The following is a 25,405-nucleotide window of genomic DNA, read 5'->3' as shown; positions in this document are numbered from 1 at the left end:
CCACTCTTCTCTAAAGAAGTCTCCTTCGGGCTTCCCTGGTGGTGCAGTGGTTAGGAATCCGCCTGCCAATGCAGGGGACACGGGTTCGAGCCCTGGTCCGGGAAGATTGCACATGCTGCAGAGCAACTAAGCCGCTGTGCCATAACTACTGAGCCTGCGCTCTAGAGCCCACGAGCCACAACTACTGAGTCCACATGCCACAACTACTGAGCCCGCACGCCTGGAGCCCGTGTTCCGCAACAAGAGAAGCCACCACAATAAGAAACCCGCACACCGCAATGAAGAGTAGCCCCCGCTCGGTGCAACTAGCGAAAGCCTGTGCACAACAACGAAGACCCAACGCAGCCAAAAATAAAAATAAATAAATAAATAAAAATTAAAAAAAAAAAAGAAGTCGTCTCCTTCAAGGAGGGGTGGAAGTCTTGTAGTGTAGGCATGCAGGTATGCTCAGCCACCTACTGTGTGAGAGGTCCCAGCGGAGACCCTGTTGGGACATATCTGTTGCCCAGTCTGTCCCTGCAGCTGAGCCTAGCCCCTCACCCTTCATCAGAATTTTGCCTGCTCTGTCTTAAAAGTCTGTGTCCTTCCCTCGTCCCCACTCGAGGCTGGTGTTCAGTCCTGGGTGGTATCAGGCTCCCTTATGCCTGTCCCGCTAGGCTGGCCTGTCTGCCCCATGCCTTCCCACAGCAGCTTGGGTTTCCACTGCTCCAGATGTTGGGCCCGGGGCAGGAGAGACCCTTGGCTGGGCCTTCTCCCATGGACTTCCTTTGCTTCTCCAGTGCAGAACATGCTGGAAAATTCTTTAGCTCTGCTTTTTAGTTTGAGGAGATGCCACTCAAAGAAGGACTCTTAGTAAGGAGAATTCCATCTTGTGTTTTTTTAACCCCTGAAATGAAAATAGAATTATTCCTTTTTTTTTTTATTTTTTACTAAAAATGATTACTGCCTGTTTGTTAAAAAAAATAATTAGAGGGAATTCCCTGGCAGTCCAGTGGTTATGACTCCGCACTTCCATTGCAGGGGATATGGGTTCTATCCCTGATCAGGGAACTAAGATCCTGCATGCCGTGTGGTGTGGCCAAAATAAAAAAGAAAATTAGGAAATTATGCTGAAGAAGATCTCAGAAATTTATATGGCTATAATCACTGTGTTACTCATTATAATTGCTTAAAGAGTGAAATTTTCATATGGGTCCCTGAAGCTTCCCAAAATTACATACGAAAGTTTTGTGACTTTGTGCGCAGGGGCATTTTTCTAGGGAAAAGGTCCTTAGCTTTCCTCAGATTCTCCAGAGGTCTGCCCATCCCCTGGGTTTCTGGTAGCTCCTGTGTTTTCATTCTCTTGCTCCTTACTCTCAGGATGTAAACAAACCAAAGCCCTCCCTGGAGTCTGCAGGTGTGTGTTAAGGGCCCTGCAGCGCAGCTAAAATCCAGCTTTTCCTGGGATATCCATTATACTTGAAGATTTGGGAACAGACATGATGTTGAAACAAATTTGTTGTACAGTTGAAGGCAACGTTAGCACGACAAGGAATTCCACGCTGTTTGGGGCTCTGGCTACCCTTCATGGGGCTAAGCGTCAGTGTGCTCCTGTTAGCAGCAGTTTGGTGAGGAACAAAGAACTGTCTGAATTGTAAAAACAGACAGCCACGTTTACTGTTCTTCTGACTCCTCTTGACAGTTGAAACTCTAGCCCGCTGCCTTCTTGAAACTCTTCCCTGGCTCCAGTGATGCCACAGGCTCCTGCTGCTTTTCCTGCCTTTCTGGCCATTCCTTAGCAGGTTGCTCTTTTTCACCCAGCCCTTGGATGTTTTCAGTCTTGAAGGTACTGCCCAGGACCCTCTTTTCACTCTGCCCGTTCTCCCTGAAACAACCTCGCGGACTTAAGTATTAAGTAGTTCAGCACTACGCGATGCTGATCCCCAGCTGTGTATCTCAGCGCTGGTCCCTCCTGGCTGCTGCTGGCCACCTTCCTTGGACGTCCCGTGGGTCCTTCAGATTCCATGTGTGCATGGTGGTTTCTAGTTCTCTCTCCTGAGCCCCTTGTTCTTCTGTCGCACAAGCCCGAAACCTCAGAGTCTTCCAGGACTCTTCCTGCTTGCATGCTCCCTGTACAGTCAGTCTCCTGGGTCTTCTAAACCGGCTCTGCTTCTAAAACATCCCTGAATCATCCCCTCGTCCTCATTCCTTCTATGGCTTCTACTCAAGCCTTCATAACTCTCATCCCGGACTGCTGTAGCATCCTCAGCTCATCTCCCTGTCTTTCATCTTGCCCACCACCAAAAAAATTCACTCCCCCCAGTGTTGCCAAAATACGATCATGTTGCTCCTGCATGTAAGTCCTTTAACTGCTCTTACAGGGGCCACTATTTCTGTAATGTGACGTACGGGGCCTGCAGGTTTAGGCTCCTGCCACTTCAGGGCGGTTTTCCAGCAGTCATATCAAGCTATTCCTTGAATGTGTTATCTGGTTTCACATCTCTATCTTACTCTTCCTTCTGCCTAGAATATTCACTCCCTAACCCCACCCCTACTCCTGGCCTGCAGTGTCCTATCCTCCCTCTAAGACTCGTTTTAGTCACTACCCCCTGTGTCTGACACTTTTCCCAGCCTCCCTTCCCAGTGAAATGAGGCATTCCTTCTGGGTCAGCATTGCCAGAGCCCAGGCTTTAGAGCCATCTCCTGGGTATCTCGGCTTCTCATTTATTGGCAGTATGACACTGGGGAGACTACTTAACTGCACTGCGCCTCAGTTTCCTTATTTCTAAATGGAGATGATAATAGTTCCTACCTCATAGGTTATCGATATAAATATTGAAAAGAGTGTTGCTTCAGCACATGTTAGCTTTTGATATTATCATCACTGTGTTGCAGTGTGTTTATGTGGTAACATGTCTTTCTTCCCCCAGACTGTAGTGCCTTTGAGAGTATGGAACAAACACATCTTACTCATCTTTGTAGTCCCAGCACCTAGCATTGAGTCTGTACATAATTCACAGCCAGAAAACAGTTGGGTGGGTAGGTGGGTGAAAGTGTGAGTGAGGGGGGTGAATGAATGAGTCTGTAGCATAGATCACATGCTCTACTGGCTAGTGATGTCGCACATTTTTTCATGTGCTTATTGCCTATTTGTATATCTTTTTTTCGGGGGGAGAGAATTATCTGCTTAAATCCTTTGCTCATTTTATTTAATTTATTTATTTTGGGCTGCATTGGGTCTTTCTTGCTGCGCGCAGGGTTTCTCTAGTTGCAGCGAGTGAGGGCTACTCTTCGTTGTGGTGTGCGGGCTTCTCTTGTTGCAGAGCACGGGATCTAGGTGCACGGGCTTCAGTCGTTGTAGCACATGGGCTCAGTAGTTGTGGCGCACGAGCTTAGTTGCTCTGTGGCATGTGGGATCTTCCCGGACCAGGGCTCGAACTCATGTCCCCTGCATTGGCAGGTGGATTCCTAACCACTGCGCCACCAGGGAAGTCCTCCTTTGCTCATTTTAAAATTGGGATATTTGTCTTTCTATTGTTGAGTTGTTTTATACCTTAAGGATACAACCCTTACCAGGTGTATAATTTGCATATAATTTCTCCCATTCTTCTTCATACTTGATAGTGCTCTTTTAAGCACAAAAGTTTAAAATTTTTTTTATACTTACAATTGTGTCTTTTTTTAAACATTTTTATTGGGGTATAATTGCTTTACAATGGTGTGTTAGTTTCTGCTTTATAAAAGTTTAAAATTTTGAAGTCCAGTTTATCTTCTTTTGTCACCTGTGCTTTTGGTGTCATATCCAAAAAATCATTGCCTCATCCAAGGTCATGAAGAGTTACCCTTATGCTTTCTTCTTAGAGTTTATGTTTTAGCCCTTACATTTAGGTCTTCTATCCATTTTGGGGTTAATTTTTTATATTGTGTAATGTAAGGGTCCAACTTCATCCTTTTGTATGTGGATATCCATTTATCCCCACACCATTTGTTGAAAAGTCTGTTCTTTCCCCGCTGAATTGTCTTGACAACCCTGTCGAAAATCAGTTGGTCATAAATATTGTGAGGCTTTATTTCTGAACTCTCAATTGTAGTTCATTGATCTGTATATATCCATCCTTATGCCACTACCACACTGTTTCGTTTACTGTAGTTTCATAGTAAGTTTTGAAATCAGGAAGTGTAAGTCCTCCAACTTTGTTCTTCATTTGCAGGATTGTTTTGGCTATTTCAGGTCCCTTGCATTTCCACATGAATTTCATCTTAATTTTTAAATTTTATTTTATTTTTGGCCATGCCACACGGCTTGCGGGATCTTAGTTCCCTGACCAGGGATTGAACCCAGGCCCCCTGCAATAGAAGCGTGGAGTCCTAACCACTGGACCACTAGGGAATTCCCTCCACATGAATTTTAGGATCAGCCTATCAATTTCTGCAGATGAGCCAGCTGTGACTTTCGTCGGGGTTGCATTGAATTTGTGGACCACTTTGTTTCCACTTTATTTGGAAACTTCTCTGTTGTTTCCTTTAACAGTATTATCTTTCAGTCCATTAACATGGGATATCTTTTCACTAATTCAGGTTAATCCAAGTAATGTTAATTCCAGTATTTTAGAAATTAGGGATTGAAGGTTCTGCCTATGAATATTCTGGAGAATAGGATCTGATAGGAGGCACTTAGTTAATATTTGTGGAATGAAATGAACTACCTCAATAGTATTCCTTTTTGTTTTTTCTAGTTTTTATTTTTGGCTGCGTTGGGTCTTCGTTTCCGCTCACAGGCTTTTCTCTATCTCTAGTTGCAGCAAGCAGGGGCTACTCTTCGTTGCAGTGCACGGGCTTCTCATTGGGTGGCTTCTCTTGTTGTGGAGCATGGGCTCTAGGTGCACGGGCTTCAGTAGTTATGGCACTCGGGCTCAGTAGTTGTGGCTCGCAGGCTCTAGAGCGCAGGCTCAGTAGTAGGTGGTGCACAGGCTTAGTTGCTCCGCGGCATGTGGGATCTTCCCGGATCAGGGCTCGAACCTGTGTCCCCTGCATTGGCAGGCGGATTCTCAACTACTGCGCCACCAGGGAAGCCCAATAGTATTCCTTTTTAAATTTTATTTTTAAAAATATTTACCAATAGTATTCCTTTTAAGGACGATACTTGTGAGATGTTGATGGAGAAGAAGTGTTGGAATACTAAGATTTGTGTGTATGGGTGTGTGGACTCAATTTTCCTAACCAGATGGAGCTGAGGATATGAGTTCTGGGCTGATAAAATCAACAAACGGCTTTGGGGTTTGGGAGGCTGGTTTGTATGTGAAGTCAGTGGATGCCATCGTTCCCTTTTGCTGAGAAGAACATTTCAGGCTGAAATTAACAAAGGGGCATTCTGGGTTACTTGAATGAATAGACGCACAGGTAGGATAGAGCAGAATTGAGTATTGGTTTGTGAACCTTTAGATGTCACCGAAAAGAGGTTAGGACAGAAGCCAAAACGAGGCATGTTTCACCTTCCCTAATAGAGACCCTTCGATGTCTTTCTTACCTGTTGATTTTCTCAGTGGTCTTTAGGAGGATCCTGCATTACAAGTGTTGCTCAGTTGACTCCTGACCAGCAAGCTGGCCCGCGAAGCTGCAGGCAGCATCAGCTTTTCTAGCTTGTTTGGCAACCTGGCAGAGAGGGCCTGAAACAAGGTCTTTGGAAACAGCCACCCTTATACCTCTTCCTTCAAGACGTTGTCATTTTCCAGGATGTCTCAGCTGCCATCGAGATCGGGGCGGATTTGGTTTTTTTCATCGTTTGGAAAAGTGCCTCTTCAGATGAGAATGAACTTTGGAAAGCACAGGAAGGTGGGCTTGTTTCACAGTCAAGTACAAGCTTTGTGACTGTGGCCGGATCGACCCAACTCTCTTACTTTTGAGTGGCCAGAGAGGCTGGAGGTGCTCAGCTGCTATGTATACCTGACGCTCCTGAGTGGGAGGCAAGAGCCATGTTTGGACTCCTGAAATTTTTTCTTTTTCTCAGTCCTTCACCAAAGAAACTAGTTCTTACACTCTCCTGCTCCAGGGTCAGAGTGTGAGCCCTTCACCTCTGGTTTTGTCCTTGGAGCCTGAACCATGGGCTGCCTTCTCTGTACCTGACTCAAGGCTTTGAATCGCCCACCCCTTGGCCCATGTTTCAGGGATTTGAGGAGTGGGTTGCTAACAGGATGTGTGCTCTTTACCAGAGAGTCTTCCAGGCTGTGAAGAGAGGGAGAAACCTTCCTGGTCTCCATTTCTCTGGAAATTGATGTGCTTCTCTGCACCTCCTGTTGGCACCTGTCCTACTAAGGGCATCAAGGCACTAGCTGTGGGCCCCTTCCAGGGCGTGTGGTCAGTTCCCATGGACTCTGGGGTCTCTTGTCCTACTTGGCCTGTGCATCGCTGTGGTTTATAGTGTTTAGATGTGGTTTTAGGGTTTAGACGCACATCCTCTGCTGGCTCCGTGACCTTGAGCCGGTCTCTTAACCTCTAGCTCCAGTTTCCTCATCTGAAAAATGGCATCTCTCGTAGGGTTATTATTGGGAAATTAGGTAATATCATATGTAAAATGAAGAGCAGGATGACAGGCACTTGAAAGTACCCACCGGCACTGCTGTCACCGTCCGTGTCATCCCTGCTTCTACTCAGCACTCCTTGCTGCTTAGTTTTCAGGTCCACAGTCCCTTACGTGCTGTTCTCAAATCTAAAGTCTCTGAAAACTGATTTTTTTTTTTTTTTCCCCATTACTCATCTGGCAGCAAGACCTGACCTGAATTGACAGGCGGTGCCACGGCTGCAGAACTGCCCATGTCCATGACTAGGGGCCCCAGACCTCCCTGGGCTGTGGTGCGTGGGGAGGCCCTCCACTGCTTACAGGAGGAGTAACTTGCATTGGGGCAGCCCCTCACCCCACCGGGTGGGGTGGCTTGTGGGAGGGGCAGGGTCAGGGCACAGGGAGGTGAGGACACGTGGGCCAGTGGAGCTGGGTCTCCTTTCCTCTTTGGGGTTCAGAGCAAGTTGAGAGGGATGAAGATCCAGAGCCGCAGCGCTTCCTGACGTGGGTGCCTCACCACCAGAGGCTTCGCAGTTTCCTTGAATGCTGCAGGCTTTTGGGGAAAAAATCTGAGGGAAGGGATCCACTTGAGGTGTCAATACCAAAAGGTGTATGTGGGACCTTCGGGTCTGCACAGGGACCATGGCTCTGCAGGATAAGATGATGGGGGTCAAGGCTTGATTCTCGGAGAACCATGGACTGTTTCCCTTGCTGATGTGGTTGTAAGTTTCTAAGCAGCCCCAGTAGTTTGGGGGTGGGGAGCTGTATGCATTGTGGGAGAGGGGGTCCCTGGAAGGAAGATCTTCTGCACTGTGGTACATCGTAACAACACTTCGGGGCCCAGGAGCTAGCGAGCGATGGGATTTTGTTTAGGGATCCACATATGACAAGCAATTAAAATGAAAAGCCTGAGATGGACTGAAGCTTGTTTAATTGGCTGAGATGGGCTTTAAGCTTTCGATGCCAATTAGATCAGATAGTTTTGGGGTGAGAGTGTGTCTCTCTGACGGAGGGATGAACCATTTTTCAGCAAACTCAGAAAGGTGCTTCAGGTGAGACACTCTCCCGACCATCCTGGTCCTGCCTACTTCTGATCCTGGGTGGACAGTGTCCCAGCGGCTGGTCTCTGATCCTGGTTTGCAAGAGGTTCTGGGGCTGGTGGCCAGGTTGTAAGGACCTCAGAGCAGGACATGTGGCTGGCTTGTGCCCTGTTCAGCATTTAGTACCACTTTCTGTTCATCTGCCTGTGTTTCCCTGAGTCACAGGGAGAAGTTCTCAGAAATCAGTTCCTTAGGGTTTACTGTCTCATTCTCTTGGGGTCTGGTTTATTGAGCACATGCTAGGTGCCAGCCATCTTGTCGAGGGACAGTGGTGACAAGACACCCTCCATAACTGCCTTTCTGAGTCCCTGTCTCAAAGGGAAGACCCATGAGAGAACAGACAGTTATGCTGTGACAGGGGCCCAGTGCAGGGCGGTCAGGAAGGGCTGCCAGGAGAAGGCAGTGTTTGAACTGGGTCCTGCAGCCTGAGCAGGCATTAGTCTAGTGGGGCGGGGAGGGGTGGGTGTCCCTGGCAGAGGGAACAGAGGCGGATTGTGTGGCCTCCCTGCGGAAGCACAGGTAGCCCGAGGAGCCTGGCCTGACGTGGGGCGGGGTGGGGGGGGCGCAGAAGGCTCTAGAGCCAGGTGTACTGCTCTCCAAAGCAGGGTGTCCCTGTCAGCTTCCCAGGGCTGCCATAGTGGAGCACCACAAACGGGGTGGCTTAACGTACGGATGCCAAGGGAGGAAGGGGTGTTGGTGGGATGACTTGGGAGATTGGGATTGACATATATACACTATTGATACTATGTATAAAATAGGCAATCAATGAGAACCTACCGTATAGCACAGGGAACTCTACTCAGGGTGACCTAGATGGGAAGGAAATCTAAAAAAGAGGGGATATATTTGTACATAAAGCTGATTTACTTGGCTGTACAGCAGAAACTAACACAACATTGTAAGGCAACTATACTCCAATGAAAATTTAAACAAACAAACAAAAATTTAAACAAACAAAAATTTAAACAAACCCAGAAAAACTGGGTGGCTTAAACAAACGTATTCTCTCACAGTTCTGGAGCCTAGAAGTCAGAAGTCAAGGTGTTGCAGGGCGGTGCTTTCTGTGACGGCTCTAGGCAAGGACCCTTCCTTGCCTCTTCCAGCTTCTGGCTTTTGCTGGCTTCCTTGACGTTTCTTGGCTTGTAGATGGCGGCATCCCTCCAGGCACATGGCCGTCTTCTCTCTGTGTCTTCACATAAGACTTCTCTGTGCTTGTGTCCAAATTTACCCCTTTCACAAGGACACCAGTCCTATTGGATTAGGGCCACCCTCGTGACCATATTTTAAAAGTTTCGTCTGTAAAGACCCAATTTCCAAGTAAGGTCACGTTCTGAGGTTGTGGGGTTAGGACTTCAACATATCTTTTGGGTGAACACACTTCAACCCATAACCCCCCGGACTCGGGGCCTGGCCGGCCCTGCGGGCCCCCATCTCACCAGTCCTGTGTGTGCTCCCACAGAACCGGGCCGTAGGTCGGCCCAAGGGGAAGCTGGGCCCTGCCTCTGCGGTGAAGTTGGCCGCCAACCGGACCACGGCGGGAGCTCGCCGGCGCCGGACGCGATGCCGCAAGTGCGAGGCCTGCCTGCGGACGGAGTGTGGAGAGTGCCATTTCTGCAAGGACATGAAGAAGTTCGGGGGCCCCGGGCGGATGAAGCAGAGCTGCATCATGCGGCAGTGCATCGCGGTGAGTGCCCCCAGGGGCGCCCCTCCCAGTGGCTGCGGTGCTTCTCCCCCGGGAGTGGAGGTGGCAGCCCTTCCTTGGCTCCTGAATGCAGGCCCCACCTGTGCCTCAGGCCAGTCTGTTCCTCTGCTCGTTGGTCTGTCCAGTCCCTCCGCTTGAAGAGAACGTGGCCGCAGCAGAAACCCCGGAGGGGTGCTCCCTCCTGGGAAGAAAGGGGAGACTAATGCTGTTTTCAGATTCCACACTGCAGGACTCTGGGGTCCTGCCATGTGCTCAGGCTCCCTTTCCTTCATAGTCTGCTGGTCTTATAACTCCTTCCTTCCCTAGATGACTGAGTACTTTGAAGTCTCTGCCATTAAAGATGTCAGGGCAGCCTGTCCTGTCTGTGACCCTGTTGCCAACATTTATGGTCCAGTTCATGATGGTTCTGGGCCCTCCCTTCCTTCCTGTCCTGCCTTCGAAGTCAGAGGTCTGGGTGGAAGGTCAGTGCCCCTCCTGAGGGGGCCGTCACAGAGAAGGAGGACTGATTTATGGTGTCCAGGAGGAGCTGGGCCGCTGGAAAGCTTGGCCTGCCCCTCCAGGCCATCTCGCCTGGCCTCCAGCCTTGCCCCAGGACAGGGCAGTGGTCTCAGGCTCTGGCAACTCAGCAAGGTCCTGGCTCTGCTCGTGTATCCCCCCTGCACACTCTCAGGCATTCTGCCTTCCTTGGGGCACGGCTCCAGGCCCCGGGGTCCTCCCTGAGGGAGCAGTGATCTCCGTGCTCCCACAGGAAAGCAGTCTCAGCAGGAGGGACAGGATCCTTGGCCCTGGGCAAGACCCTTACAGGCCCAGCCTGGCATCAGGCGAGGCTTCCTGCCTGGCTGCTGATGCCCCTCCAAGCTTGGGGCACCTTCCCCTTCTCCCTCCAACACATACTGCTTGTGTTTTCTTTATGTCTGTCTTTCTTTTTAAAATTGTGGTCCAAAACTTATACACTTTACCATCTTGACCATTTTTAAGTGTACAGTTCAGTGATATTACCTATATGCTCGTTGTTGTGCAAACTGATCTCTAGAACTTTTTCATCTTGCCAAATGGAAACTCTATATCCATTGAACAGCAACTCCTCCCCCAGCCCTGGGCAACCACCTTTCTACTTTCTGTTTCTAATTGTGACTACTTTGGACACCTCATGTAAGTGGATTCAGGCAGGATGTCTCCCTCTGTGAGCTTATTTCACTTAGCTTTAATGTTTTCAGGGTTCATCCACATTGTAGCATGTGTCAGGATTTCCTTCTTTTTAAAGGCTGAATAGCGTTCCCTTGTATGGATGTGCTGCATTTTCTTTATCTGTTTATCTGCTCATGGACATTTAAGTTGCTTCCACCTCTTGGCTATTGTGAATAATGCTGCAATGAACATGAGTGTGCCAGTATCTCTTTGAGATCCTGCTTTGCATTCTTTTGGATATATTGCTATATCCAAAAGCATATTGCTATATATATATATATATATATCAATCAGAAGTAGGATTATTGGATCATATGGTCATTTTGTTTTTAATTGAGTAATCTCCATACTGTTTCCCACAGTGGTTGCTCTATTTCACATTCCCACCAATAGTGCACAAGGGTTTCAGCTTTTCCACATCCTTGCCAACACTTATTTTTTTCTTCTTTTCTTTTTTTTTTTTTTAAAGATGATGTTGGGGGTAGGAGTTTTAATTAATTAATTAATTTTTGCTGTTGGGTCTTCGTTTCTGTGCGAGGGCTTTCTCTAGTTGTGGCAAGCGGGGGCCACTCTTCATCGTGGTGCGCGGGCCTCTCTTGTTGCAGAGCACAGGCTCCAGACGTGCAGGCTCAGTAGTTGTGGCTCATGGGCCTAGTTGCTCCGCGGCATGTGGGATCCTCACAGACCAGGGCTCGAACCCTTGTCCCCTGCATTAGCAGACAGATTCTCAACCACTGCGCCACCAGGGACGTCCCTATTTTTTTCTTTTTTGATAGTGGCCATCCTAATGAGTGTGAGGTGATACCTCACTGTGGTTTTGATTTACATTTCTCTGATGATTAGTGATGTTGAGCATCTTTTCATGTGATTGTTGGTCATTTGTAGGCCTTCTTTGTACAAAGGTCTGTTGAAGTCCTTTGCCTATTTTAAAATTGGATTGTTTGTATTTTGTTGTTGAGTTATAGAATTCTTCATATATTCTGGATATTAACCCCTTATCAGATAACATGGTTTGTAAATATTTTCTCTCATTATGTACGTTGCCTTTTCACTCTCTTGTTTCCTTTGCTGTGTAGACGTTTTGCAGTTTCGTTGCTTGTGTTTTTGTCACCTGTACCAGGTCATTTGAATGGATTTCAGGGAGTTTGAGCGCCCCCTTGAAATTAAATACAGATTTTTATATGTGTGCCTGTGTGTATGTGCATTTTTCTGGAGTGAGGGTCCATGACTTATTGCATTCTGTCATGGTTTAAGAGAAGTTGTCCATAGGGACTCTGGGTTTTGAGAACAGTGTCACCTAAAACTTGGCATGTTAGCAGTGCCCCAGGACCCTCTCTTCCTCTTATTTTTTTTTTTAATTAATATTTTTGGCTGTGTTGGGTCTTCATTGCTGCGCGTGGGCTTTCTCTAGTTGTGGCGAGCAGGGTCTACTCTGTTATGGTGGGTGGGCTTCTCATTGCGGTGGCTTCTCTTGTTGCGGAGCACGGTCTCTAGAGCACAGGCTCAGTAGTTGTGGCACCCGAGCTTAGTTGCTCCACCGCATGTGGGATCTTTCTGGACCAGGGCTTGAACCCATGTCCCCTGCATTGGCAGGCGAATTCTTAACCACTGCGCCACCAGGGAAGTCCCCGTCTCTTCCTCTTTAGCCATACTTTCTCTTTCACCCTCACCTTCCCTCCAGTGACCCAGGTCCAGTTACAGGAAGCTGTCTCTGCTGTCACCTGTTCTTTGCAGCCCTGGTGTCTGGCCCAGTGCCTGACACAGGGATTGTCGGTTGAAGGAAACCTCACTTTTGTGTGTGTCTTCCTCTCCAACCTGGGACTGATGGCAAATGCAACCTTAGCCCGACCCTCACTTGAGGTCCTTGCTCTTCTTCCAGGCTTCGCACTTTGTTGGGGCACTTCCTGCCATGTTCTACCCACCTCTGACCCAGGCAGGCCCACCTCTACTACTCTTCCAGGCCCTTTTTCCTGATGAGTGAGTCTCTCTCTTCCCATGGCGGAGGCTTCCTCCACAGACTTTATCCCTTCCCACTGCCCAGCACCCTCTCCCTGTAGCCCTGGCTGGGTTTCCCCTCCTGCAGTAACTTTGCAGAGACTGGTTCTGTCTCTCCTCACCTACTTCAGAGTCTGAACGAATGATGACTCTTTTGCCTTCAGTGTTCTATCCATTTTACAGACTTTTCCAGTTATTGGTGGAGTGTATATCCCAGCTTATTTGAAGCTATTCTAACTCAGTTTAATAAAAATTGGTTGTGTGTTTCTTCTGGATCCCAAGTACTGGTAGGTGGACGTTTATAAGGAGGAGAGAGTGAGAGCTTGTCCGCAGGGGTTTATAGTCTAATACATCAGCGCTCAAACTTTGTGGTCTTGGGACCCCTTTGCTCTCTTAAAAGTTATGAAAACCCCAAAGAGCTTTCATTTATGTGGGTTATTTATTTATTAATATTACTGTAATAAAAAATTTTAAATATTTTGAATTCATTTAAAAATTATAAGAAACCCACTACATGTTAACATAAATAACATTTTTAGGAGAAATAACATCTTCCGAAACAAAAATGATTAGTAGGAAAAATAGCATTGTTATATGTTTTTGTAAATCTTTTTTATGCCAGGTTCAGTAGAAAAGACCTAGATTTTCATATATGCTTCTATATTCATTCTGTGATGTTGTTTTGGAGGCACTATATGAGGAAAACCTGGCCTCATAAATATGTAGTTGAAAAAGGGAGGAGTCTTTTTTGGTGGGTGGGTCTGCGCTGCTCAGCTTATGACTGTGAAAGCGTGGAGTCCGAACCGCTGGAAACCGCTGGACTGCCAGGGAATTCCTGGGAGGAGTCTTTTTTTGTTTGTTTGTTTGTTTGTTTTATTGTTTTTTGTGGTATGCGGGCCTCTCACTGCTGTGGCCTCTCTCGTTGCGGGGCACAGGCTCCGGACACGCAGGCTCAGCGGCCATGGCTCACGGGCCCAGCCGCTCCGCGGCACGTGGGATCCTCCCGGGCCAGGGCACGAACCCGTGTCCCCTGCATCGACAGGCGGACTCTCAACCACTGCGCCACCAGGGAAGCCCATGGGAGGAGTCTTTTAATAGCCTTTTCAGATAATCGTGGATATACTTCTCATCCACCACCAGAGCTCAACAGGTGGCAAGTGCTTAAAGGTTAGTTGCAATGTGGAATCTGAATCTGTATCAGTGAACTTTTCCTACTGTTACATTAAAATTCATTAGTCGTTCTTGCCCCTCATTTGCTTATGCCTAATGTTATAACATCAGATATTGGTCATTTGGAAAACACTGGCTCACTGAGTTTTACAGATTTTCCAAATAGGGGTACATAGTGTTATACAGTGTTTAAAAAAAAAACACACATTTGTTAACACCAGCACCAGTGTCCTCAGAAAAGTCTTTAAGTATCAGGAAACTGTCTAGTTCACAGTGGCTGATGTAAGTTTTCCAAAATTCTGATTTTTGTTTGAAAATTCAAATTTCATCATCTGCAACAAATGTTTTAAGTGATATTTCTGAAAGTGACAGACTTACTTATTTCATCTTTGAGAAGATGTGCCAATACCCTTTTTTTTTTTTTTTTTTAAATAATCAGTCATTCTTTCAAGTAAAATGGTGTTCTATGGAGAAAGTGACCAGTTCAGTTCACGGCTTGATCACAAGAGCTTTTCCTTTAGATAGCCGTCATCCTTTGGTGTTCAGCTGAAGTAGTTGATGCATACTTCCTATTTTGTCACGCAGAATATTAAAAGAATGTGTACTCGGAGGTCAGAGTTTTAATAAAATTAATTATTCTTACTGCTTTATCAAAGATATCCTTAAATGAAACTGGTGAGCTTTTTAAGGAGCATGTGGCCAGGAACGGCCCAGCGACTGCCTGGGCACATTGGAGCCTCTGCCCTGACAGGTGCCAGCAGTCTCACCCATCAGTGCAAGTGTCAACACAGTGAAAAAGGCAGATGATGTCTTAGTGGTATTCTGAAGATAGTTTGACCTCCCTGTAAAGTCTTGAGGACCCGGAGTTCTTAGACTGTGCTTTGATAGCCGCTGGAGAGATGCGGCCTCAGCCCCTACAGATCTGGGCTCGGTTCATGCCCCACCTCCTCCTGCAGGTCTTTTCTCAGAGGTCAGGCTGTCCCTGACCTCTGCGTTTCAGATTAGCCCTCCTTTCTCCCACCTCACTGCTGACCTGGCCCTCCTTGCTTTATTTTTCTCCATTTCCCTTGTCACCATCTAACAGACTCTTCTTCATTTTGCTCACCTCCCTCCACTAAAATGTAAGCTCAGGATGGCAGAGACTTTTATCTGTCTGGTTTAGTGCTATAGCCAGCACTTGGAGTGGTACCTGGCACGTGGAGGTAGTAGCCAGATAAGAATTTGAATGAATGAATGAATGATGGGCAGTGCCTGGGCTGGTTCTCCCCCAGCTCCTGGAAGGCCCGAGGCGAGTACCTCATTGCCTTTGATGTGTTTCCCATGGGGTCCCGGCCGTGCTGACCCCTGTGTGTTCTCCCCGCTCTTCAGCCAGTGCTGCCCCACACCGCCGTGTGTCTAGTGTGTGGCGAGGCAGGAAAAGAGGACACAGTGGAAGAGGAAGAAGGCAAGTTTAACCTCATGCTCATGGAGTGCTCCATCTGCAACGAAATCATCCACCCTGGATGCCTTAAGGTGAGCAGCCTCGGGGGCATCTGGCTGTGCCGCCTGGCGCCTCACCCTGGGCCTCTGGTGGTACTGATGCTGCAGGGGTTTGGGGGGTGGAGGGGAGTGAGACTAGGTTCCCTCCCTGGAGGACTCTGAGTCTGGGGGATTCTCTGTGTCCGATGATAAGCTGAGGGCGAGAAGGTTCTGGCGTCGCTCAGACCTTGCACCCATGTCTTTGAGGGAGTGAAGACACACACAGACACACACATTCCACCTCCCGGGACCTCAGAACCACAGAGAGTTCCCAGAGTCTTGCACCTGGGCCAGAGGGAGAGAGTGGGTAGTTGGGCTGCTCTCAGGCTTCTGGGAAAAAAGGCCTGGGCCAGGGGAGGGCAGGTCCTGTAACAACAGGTGGTTGCATTCCTGTCCCATGTGCCAGGAACCTGTTCCCTTGGTGTGCCCAGGGCAGGACTGCCTCCTGGGGACCATCGTGCTGTGCCTGCCTGTCTTGGGCAGCAGGTTCCACCTTTGAAAGGAAGAGACTGCTCTGGGCTGACACATACCTCATACCTCTGCCTCAAGAGAATGTCAGCCTACTTGGCACCTCCCATCAGCCCAGCTCTATCTGTGTTCAGAGAGATGAGAGTGGGCCTGCCCCAAAGGGTGCTTCAGCTCTGAGGTGTCCGTCCCCTTTCCCTCGGTGCTGGTAGTGGGGTTTGTCGTGACACTCCCCTCTCCCCAGCACACACACCTCCCCCTCTGAAAAGGGGTGCTATGCTTTTCCCCTGGCCCCTGGTTACTTCTCTCTCTCCCGGATCAGAAGCTCCAGGGAAAGCACATCTCACTTGCTGATAACCACGCACCCAGTTCGGTGCTGTTAAATGACTGAATGGTTTGTGGGTCCTTGCTGGGTGCCAGGCCCTGAGCTAATTGCTTTCACTAGGTTAACTCATTGAATTCTCACATAACTCCAGTGAGAATAGGCACACTCCATTTTATGGCTGAGGGCACTGGCCCACAGAGATGGAGTGATTTGCCCAGGGTCATTGAGCTAGGAAGAGGCACTATGAGGATTTGAACCCTGACCTGAATGCAGAGCCACCCATCTTAACCGCTCTTGTTTTCTCTTGGCCAGAGGTGGTATGGAAATGGCTTTTGGGAGGGGGTGTTGATGCTTTTGGAGGAGCTGGCCCTGTCCACCCCCTCCCTGCTTGCTGACTGGTGTGTGTCCCTCCCAGATTAAGGAGTCAGAGGGCGTGGTCAACGATGAGCTTCCAAACTGCTGGGAGTGTCCAAAGTGTAACCACGCCGGCAAGACCGGGAAAGTGAGTGCCGGGCTCCAAGTCCCAGGGGTCAGCCCGGGAGGGGGTAGACCTTGGCCTTGCCAGACCCAGCCTGTCTCCCCGCCCACGGTGATGTCGGCTTGAGGGGTACCGCGGACTCGGGGGCAAGGGCACGTCCAAAGATATACAGTTCGTGTGTTCCTTCTCTGTTTTTGGCCTACAAGCAAAAGCGTGGCCCTGGCTTTAAGTATGCCTCAAACCTGCCCGGCTCCCTGCTCAAGGAGCAGAAGATGAACCGGGACAGCAAGGAGGGGCAGGAGCCTGCCAAGCGGAGGAGTGAGTGTGAAGAGGCGCCCCGGCGCAGGCCAGACGAGCACCCCAAGAAGGTGCCCCCTGACGGCATCCTGCGCCGAAAGTCAGACGATGTGCACCTGAGGAGGAAGCGGAAATACGAGAAGCCCCAGGAGCTGAGTGGACGCAAGCGAGTACGACCGGGAGGGACGGGCAGCGAGGGGTGGCCTGGCTGGTCCCGGGTGCAGGGGCGCGTGGGCGGGGGCGGGGATGGGCAGCGGGGAGAGCCGAAGTCACGGAAGTCCTGAGAGCCCGGCCCGAGAGAAAGGAGGGGAAAACCAGCGAGTCACTCCTCTTCCCACCCCTTTAGGCCTCGACGCTTCAAACGTCCCCCGGTTCCTCCTCTCACCTCTCGCCGAGGCCCCCTCTAGGCAGCAGCCTCAGCCCCTGGTGGAGATCCAGTCTCACTTACTTCCAGCAGCAGGTGCTCCCACGTCGCCCCGCCCTCCCCAGGCCCCGGGGACTCGCGAGTCCCGGGCCGCCCCCGCCCCACTGGTCCTCGAACCCAGTGCCGCAGACCTCCAAGGCACCTGTTCACCGTAGCTTCCCAGGCCTCAGCCCCGAGGCTCTGGCTCGTGGTTCCGGCGTGGGGCCTGGGAAGCTGAAGCTGCCGCGGGGAAGCCCTGTGGATCTGGGGAACCTCGGAGGATCCTGGCGGCCCCTCTTCGCCCACCGGCCCTTCCAGCATCAGCCACGAGGTGGCGCCTGGTTGTCTTCTCCTCGTTCTAGCCATTAAGGCTCGGCCGGGAATCCTGCAGACCCTGCCTCTGGGACAGGCTCCCTGAGCCAAGTCCGACGTGAATGGGCGACTGCATATCTCTGGGTCTGTCCAGGGGTGGGAGGTCAGTTGGGTGGGGACAGCTCTATCACTCTCCGCCAGTTCCAGCTTCTTCCTTAAAACCAGCAGGCAGGGCCCACCCGTCTGTCAGAGCAGAGAAGATGGGATTTGTTGGGAAGGTGACCCTCCAGCCTCTGTTGGTGGGGCTGGGTGTAGAGGGGACCAAATCCCATGAACGCTGGGAGCAAGCTCTGCATCCTTTCTTTTCTGTGACAGCTAAAACCCGGCAAAGAAGATAAGCTTTTCAGGAAAAAGGTACCATCTTCCGCCCTCGCCCCAGGCCTGCTCCTGGGGCAATGGGTCCTGGGGTGGAGGGTGGGAGGCCTGGGTGGGCGCAGCCCCGGGTCTAGGGGCTCATCCCCCCACGCTCCCCCTCCTCCCTCAGCGGCGGTCCTGGAAGAACGCTGAGGACCGAATGGCTCTGGCCAACAAGCCTCTCAGGCGCTTCAAGCAGGAGCCAGAGGATGACTTGCCCGAGGCGCCCCCCAAGACAAGGGAGAGCGACCACTCCCGCTCCAGCTCCCCCACCGCCGGCCCCAGCACGGAGGGCGCGGAGGGCCCCGAGGAGAAGAGGAAGGTGAAGATGCGCCGGAAGCGGCGACTCCCCAACAAGGAGCTGAGCAAGGAGCTGAGCAAGGAGCTCAACCAGGAGATCCAGAAGACGGAGAGCAGCCTGGCCCACGAGAACCACCAGCCCATCAAGTCGGAGCCTGAGAGCGAGAACGAGGAGCCCAAGCGGCCCCTGGGCCTCTGTGAGCGCCCTCACCGCTTCAGCAAGGGGCCCAACGGCACCCCCCGGGAGCTGCGGCACCAGCTGGGGCCCGGCCTGCGCAGCCCGCCCCGAGTCATCTCCCGGCCCCCTCCCTCCGTGTCCCCGCCCAAGTGCATCCAGATGGAGCGACATGTGATCCGGCCGCCCCCCATCAGCCCCCCGCCCGACTCGCTGCCCCTGGATGATGGGGCGGCCCACGTTATGCACAGGGAGGTGTGGATGGCCGTCTTCAGCTACCTCAGCCACCAAGACCTGTGTGTCTGCATGCGGGTCTGCAGGACCTGGAACCGCTGGTGAGGGGCACCGGCTGAGTTTGGATGGGGGCACCAGGGGGTCAGGCTGAGGCTTAGACTAGGCCAGGGATGGCGCGTGCGTCCCCACTGGAGTCACTCGTGATGCTCTTTCTTTCTAAGCCCCGTCCAGCTTAAATATCCTCCTCAAAGAGGTCTAGCAGCTACAGTCAGTGTGGTCTTGTCAAAAGAGGTGAACCCTATTTGCTTTCCTGATTTAGCTTCTTGGAAGATGAACTGAGGACCAGGGGGAGCCCTTGTCCTTAAAGAGCTAGCCCAGGTCACGAGTGCCGTGCCAGTTCCTCATCTTAATCCCTGCTTTGATAGTTCCCAGCTGGAACGGTCTCTGACCTTGGCCAAGTTACTTACCTTCATCTGTGAACAGGCATGATGCAGGGTTGTTTTGAGATATGGCCTGTGGAGGGTGTAATTAAACCCCCAGTAAATACTTTACAGCTTCTGGTACTTTCCATGGGGGTGGGGGGGAAGGGCTGTGACAATCAGAGCAGAGGCTCTCAGGTGCCAACGAGACGGAAACTAAACAGAAGGGTCCAGGGGACGAAGTTAAGGAGCCTCCCCCTGGGCTTGGTAGGTGGGGGACTGACCACAGCTATGCATGGGGCTCCCCAAGAGAGCTCCCAACTCTGATGTTGCCCCCTCTGCTGGGCCTGGCCCCCAGGTGCTGTGATAAGCGGTTATGGACCCGCATCGACCTGAACCACTGCAAGTCCATCACACCCCTGATGCTGAGCGGCATCATCCGGCGACAGCCTGTCTCCCTGGACCTCAGCTGGACCAATATCTCCAAGAAACAGCTGAGCTGGCTCATCAACCGCTTGCCTGGTGAGCACTGGGCCAGGGGCCCTCAATGTGCAGTAGCAGGGGCTGGGGTGTATCACCTGACCTGCCACCCCCTCTCTGTCCCCCGCCAGGGCTCCGAGACCTGGTGCTGTCAGGCTGCTCATGGATCGCAGTCTCAGCCCTCTGTAGCTCCAGTTGTCCGCTGCTCCGGACCCTGGATGTCCAGTGGGTAGAAGGACTAAAGGACGCCCAGATGCGGGATCTCCTGTCCCCGCCTACAGATAACAGGCCAGGTGAGTGTCCGGGACAGGGGTGTACCCAAGGCATGGTCACAAGAAGGTGGTATGACCAAGCTGTGCCGTTGGATCTGGTTTTCACCACAGACCCCATCTGGTACTCATGTCTTCAAGCCTTTTCTGGTTTCAGCCCCTCTCGACGCAGAGCTGAGTCCCAGCTGCTGTTCTTAGTCAGCTTTGGGTACAAGAGGGGACCCGTGAGAGGGCAGAGGCTCCCAGAATGCCACTTTGGGAACTCTGTGCATCTCACTGCTTCTATGTTAATTTGTCCTTCGTTGGCTTTAAGCCTCAGGCATCGGGGTCAGTGTGGCCGGACAGGGCCTCACGGGATGAAGCCCTCCTAGGTCGGGTTGCAGGACTCACTGCTCCCCACCAGTACCTTAAATGAGGAATCTGTGGTGACCCAGAGATGCTGTGCTGTCTGTACTCCAATTGGCTGAGCACTGTTGGGTGGAATGCAGGCTCTGTGTTTCTAGGTCTTCTGACTTTTAAAGAATCTACAAGGGTAAAACTTGATGTGGAATATTCCGATTTTTAAATGTTGGAACCAGTTTTGATCTTTTGGGGGAGACACTCAATGGCTAAATGAGACCCAGGTGTTCCACCTGGCTGGTAGGCCTTGTAAAGTGTCATGTCAGGGTGACATGTTGCCTCTCTGTCCTGCCCCCTCAGGTCAGATGGACAATCGGAGTAAGCTCCGGAACATTGTGGAGCTGCGTCTGGCCGGTCTGGACATCACAGACGCCTCCCTGCGGCTTATCATTCGCCACATGCCCCTGCTCTCCAAGCTCCACCTTAGTTACTGTAACCATGTGACTGACCAGTCCATCAACCTGCTCACCGCTGTGGGCACCACCACCCGAGACTCCTTAACCGAAATCAACCTGTCAGGTCAGTGAGGGGCACCCATCGGGGTCTGCCCAGGACCCCGGGGGACAGGCTGGGCATTCTTCATTCGAAAGGAAATACTTGTGGGCCTGTTGCTATAGGGTCACAGTGTTAGACGCTACGACACACCAGTGAACAAGACAGACCCACGGCCTAGTCTAGAGGGGAAACACACATTAAACAAATAAGCGTTATTAGATTTTAAATAATTGCTCCAAAAAATAGTGCTAGTAGCAGTGAGCGCACATGAGCACATAGCAGTGGGTCTTGACCCAAAATATGGGCTAGAAAAGCTTCCCTTGGGTGCTGTGGACGACCTGGCGCCTGGCAGCAGGGGGTGTGGGAGAGTAGCCGGCAGTGAGGCCAGGCTGGGCCAATGGAGTAATAAGCAGCTTGATTTCTGCCATGGTGGTTGTTGCTTATGTGTCCCCCTCCTGACCCTGCTATCAACGGGCCTGTTGTTGACAAGAAAAAAACCCCACAGTGGAGTCCTCACTCTCCCCACTTACTGATGGGGCTGGAGTTGGTTCCTAAGGACTTGGGGCACAACCAGCGGGGAGGTGGACAGAGGCAACGCTGCCTGTTTTCAGCCCAGTTAACCCAGTTCTCATCTCATCGCTCAGGATGGTCAGATTGGGCGTGTAAGATTTGGACCAGACCAAAAAAAAAAAGGAGAAAAGAAACTTTTTTCTTCTAGAAATTACCAAGTAATAAATGATACCCTCACCTCATTTAAATTACATTTTGACACAGTCCAATCTGATGTCTGGCTTGGTCAGGATTCACATATTGTTTAGCTGTTTCCCTCTCTCCATCCCACATTCATGCCTGAGAAACGCCTTCCTGTTACCAGTACCACATCCGCGTGGGAGCTGATGCTGTACCTTAGTGCCTAGGGAGCCCACCCTCCTCCTTGGGGAGTATTGGTGGCGAGGTGAGGGGGGAGGGGGGGTGTTGCATTCCATGGAGGCAGAAAACAGAGAGCCACACTGAGGTGAGCTTTCACCAAGACCCCAGCTCCAGGCTCAGCTCGTGGTCTTGAATTGATGCTGGGGCCGCCCCGTGGAGGAGGGCCTGGGGAGCATCTTGTTCTAAAGCGCTCGGTAGTAATGAACTCTTTTCACTTATTCTAATTTAATTACTATGCATGTGTAGCAGAGATCCCAGTATAAATCCCCCTCCCCTGCAGCACAGTCCATGATGTGTTTGTATAAATCATCTTTTTCCATTTTGTTTTCCACCACAATCCTTTGAGGTCGTCTTTTTGTCTCAGGATCTACATGCAGATCTCTGCGTTTGCATTAAGAGCTGTGATGTATATGAAGCCCAGTCTCTCTCATACCCAGTCTCTTCTAGATTCAGTTCTTTTTAAAATGTTTTCCCCTCCTGTCAGTATAACTAGTTCATGATAAAATAAGTCTCTTCCACAAAATGGATGGCACTTGACATGTTTCCAGATCCTTCATTGTGGTTGGAGGATCAGGTCTAGTGGCAGAGTGAAGCCGTGGTTGCTCGAGGTGGCCCTTTGGCTTCCCCTTCCCTGCCCCTGATTCTCACCTTGAGGCAACCACCTTCAACTCTTGAGCTCTTTGTTTCTGTTTACCTCCATTTTTTCCAAACAGCAAGCCTACATTGCTATTTCTTATTGTTTTTTGTTTTTCCTTTTCAGATGCTCTGTGTTTGTTAACTTGCTATGCAGAGAACAAGGATTACTATTCTTACATTCTCTTACCCTGCTTCCTTTTCTCCCTTCATCTTCCCAATTTGTGGTTAAGTCACTATTACTTACCTTATTATGGCCATGTTAGTATTGTCCACTGTTGAGCCAGTGTGTATTATGGGTATGTTTCCTTTCTTGCACATGTTTTTGGTTTGTTTTCCCTAGAGTTAATAATTGTCTCATTTTTGTTTGGTTAGTTTCTATAACAGACTTGAGTACTGTTCTTTCCCCACGTGAACTCGTCAGGCCCTCAACCAGTCTGTGTAGAAACCACCCTCCTGGACTTCTCTTCCTCCTGCCCCCACTTGAACTTGGCTGTCTCTGCCTGCTGCACAGCTCCTGTCCTGGGACTTCCTTGGTTTCTGTCTTGTGCAGGGACCCTTCCTTCCTTGGTCCCGTATCTTCTTTCTTGGTTTATCTGTTCGTTTGGTAGAGGACATCTTCCAGACCTTATATGTCTGAAAATGGCTGTATTATACCTTCATGTTTAATTGATAGCTTAGCTGGTTATATAGTTCTAGTTTGGGAACCATATTGTTTCAGAAAGTGGGAGGCACTGCTCCTTTGGCTTCTGCCTTCCAGAGTTGATGTCCAAAACGATTTGATTCTCCATCCTTCAGTGAATATTTTCTCTCATTGGAAGTTTGTAGAACACGATCTTTTTATTTATTTATTTAAAAAATTATTTTTTTAAAAAATTTAATTAATTTGGCTGTGCCGGGTCTTAGTTGCAGGATACAGGATCTTCGTTGCAGCATGTGGGCTCTAGTTCCCTGACCAGGGATCGAACCTGGGCCCCCTGCATTGGGAGCGCGAGTCTTAGCCACTGGAGCACCAGGGAAGTCCCGTGTAGGACATGAGTTTATCTCAAAGTTTTTTGCAGTTTTGGTTGGTGAGCCTTGGTTTGAGTCCATTTTCAGGGATTGTATTGAGCATTCATGAGTGCTTTCAGTCTCTCAATTTGGTTCTGGAAAATTGCCTTGAATTATTTAATTTCCTTCCCTTCTGTTTTCTTTCTTTAGTAGTCCTCTGATACCTTTAGTTTTTTTTCCTTTTTCCCATCTCTGTATCTGGTTTTCCTCCACTTATCACAGAATTCATATACAGCTGACCCTTGAACTAGTTAGGGGCTAGGGGTACAGCCCTCCTTGCAGTAGAAAATCCAAATATAACTTAACAGTTGGCCCTTGGTATCCACACTTCCTCCAAAAACTCAGATTCAACCACTAATTTGTAGCCTGTAGTATTTACTATTGAAAAAAATCAGCATATAAGTGGACCCGCACAGTTCAAACCCGTGTTGTTCAAGGGTCAACTGCCATGAGTTTTTCATTTCTGCTTTTTGTTAGGTTCAAACATATGAAGCTGCTTTTTATGTAGGTCAGAAAACAGTCAAATATTGGCAGTTTTCATATGGTTTAGCCTATATTTTTAATTTTACAGCTATAGTTTGTTCTCTGAACTTTCGGAGAGTGGCATGTTCTTGTTTCTTGCATCCAGATATTGTCGATCCTGAGGATACTGATGGTTTTTTCTTTTCTACATAGACCATACATTCCTTCAGATGCAGTCAGTGGGCCTGCCTAAGGGGCCCTTCTCAGATTTAGTGTCAACATGAGGTTGTCGGCTCAGGTGATCGGAGGCTCTGGGGACACGGTGGGAGCTGGTCTGCTGTGGGTATCATTGGGTGGTCAGCATGGGTTGTTTTCTTTGGGAAACCCAGACGTGACATCTGTCAGTCTTTCCTCTTAAGCTGGTCAAGGTTGCCAAAGGACACTCTCTTCCTTGACCTCCCAACCGAAGGGCTCAGGCCGGGCTGCCAGGGTTCTAGGGCTTGGCAGGGAAGGAGTCTGGAGGTCTCGACAGTCAGCAGGTAAATTTCCCTGTAACCCCCATTTTTCAGGGGGTGCCCCTGCCTTCCACAGTGCCTGGTGGTGCCTGGTCTAGAGACTTTCTCTTGCCCATCAGAGACAAACTCCCCTCTTTTGCTGGGGAAGGGAGTTTCAGCCTCTTACTGCTCCTTAAGTAGATTTTCAACCAGTCCTTCTGTCTCTAACCCCATCTTTAGCCCCACTTTCGTTGTACTTGTTGCTTCCAGTACCTGTACCTTTGAGGTCTTCTGTAGAAGAAATCTGCTTCTCTGCTTTTCCTTCAGCCAGTTTGGGGTTAAGCTTTCTCAAGTCTAGTGAATGTTACCTTTTCTCCAGCTTTCTAAATTAACAAAATTTTTTTTATTGTGGTAAGATACACATAACATAAAATTTACCATTTTAACAATTCTTAAGTGTCCAGTTCACTAGCATTAAGTACAGACATGTAGTTGTGCAGCCGCCACCACCCGTCTTCAGAACCTCTTCTTCACCCTGTCAGAAACTGTACCCACTAAATACTAACTCCTCACTCCCTTTCCTCTCCTGCCCTCAGCAACCACCATTCTACTGTCTGTCCCTGAATTTGACTCTTCTAGGTACCCCACATAAGTGGAACCATACAGTAGTTGTTTCCTTCAGGACTGGCTTATTATATATACACCACATTTTATTTATCCATTCATCTGCTAATGGACACTTGGGTTGCTTCTGTCTTTTGGCTATTGTCAGTAATGTTGCTGTGAACATGGGTGTATAAATTCATTGTTCTTTGGGTATATAACCAGAAATGGACTGGCTGAATCACATGGTAATTCTGTGTTTACTTTTTTTTGAGAAACTACTATATTGTTTCGCAGAGCAGCTGCACTGTTTTACATTCCTACCAACAGTGCAAAGGGTTCCAACTTCTCCACATCCTTACTTTCTGGGGTTTGGGGTTTTTTGTTTGTTTAAGCGAAAACCATGCTAATGCATATGAAGATCTCAGTGGGGTCTTGACTTGCATTTCCTTAATGATTCGTGATACTAAGCATCTTTTCGTTTGCTTATTTACCATTTGTGTATCTTCTTTGAACAAATGTCTATTCCCGTCTTTTGCCCATTTTTTAATCAGGTTGTT

The 25,405-nt window shown here is 49.6% G+C and overlaps 1 protein-coding gene across 18 annotated transcripts in view; it reads left to right on the top strand.

Moving 5' to 3' along the window:
• KDM2B (lysine demethylase 2B) overlaps positions 1-25,405 on the top strand; it is a 122,267-nt gene that overhangs the window by 93,630 nt on the left and 3,232 nt on the right. For 11 of the 18 annotated variants that reach the window (XM_067700914.1, XM_067700918.1, XM_067700919.1 and 8 more), the window contains 10 exons: positions 9,095-9,319; positions 15,059-15,202; positions 16,414-16,501; positions 16,675-16,943; positions 17,120-17,233; positions 17,864-17,902; positions 18,033-18,712; positions 19,389-19,552; positions 19,642-19,803; positions 20,479-20,697. In XM_067700914.1, the coding sequence (XP_067557015.1) occupies positions 9,095-9,319; positions 15,059-15,202; positions 16,414-16,501; positions 16,675-16,943; positions 17,120-17,233; positions 17,864-17,902; positions 18,033-18,712; positions 19,389-19,552; positions 19,642-19,803; positions 20,479-20,697 (2,104 nt within the window). The remainder of the gene's footprint in view (positions 1-9,094; positions 9,320-15,058; positions 15,203-16,413; positions 16,502-16,674; positions 16,944-17,119; positions 17,234-17,863; positions 17,903-18,032; positions 18,713-19,388; positions 19,553-19,641; positions 19,804-20,478; positions 20,698-25,405) is intronic. The other 7 variants (XM_067700916.1, XM_067700920.1, XM_067700923.1 and 4 more) reach the window with 5 other exon arrangements.

The sequence above is a fragment of the Pseudorca crassidens genome, chromosome 12 (genome assembly GCF_039906515.1).
Source record: "Pseudorca crassidens isolate mPseCra1 chromosome 12, mPseCra1.hap1, whole genome shotgun sequence".
NCBI lineage: Eukaryota > Metazoa > Chordata > Mammalia > Artiodactyla > Delphinidae > Pseudorca > Pseudorca crassidens.
This window is presented reverse-complemented; position numbering and strand designations above follow the sequence as displayed.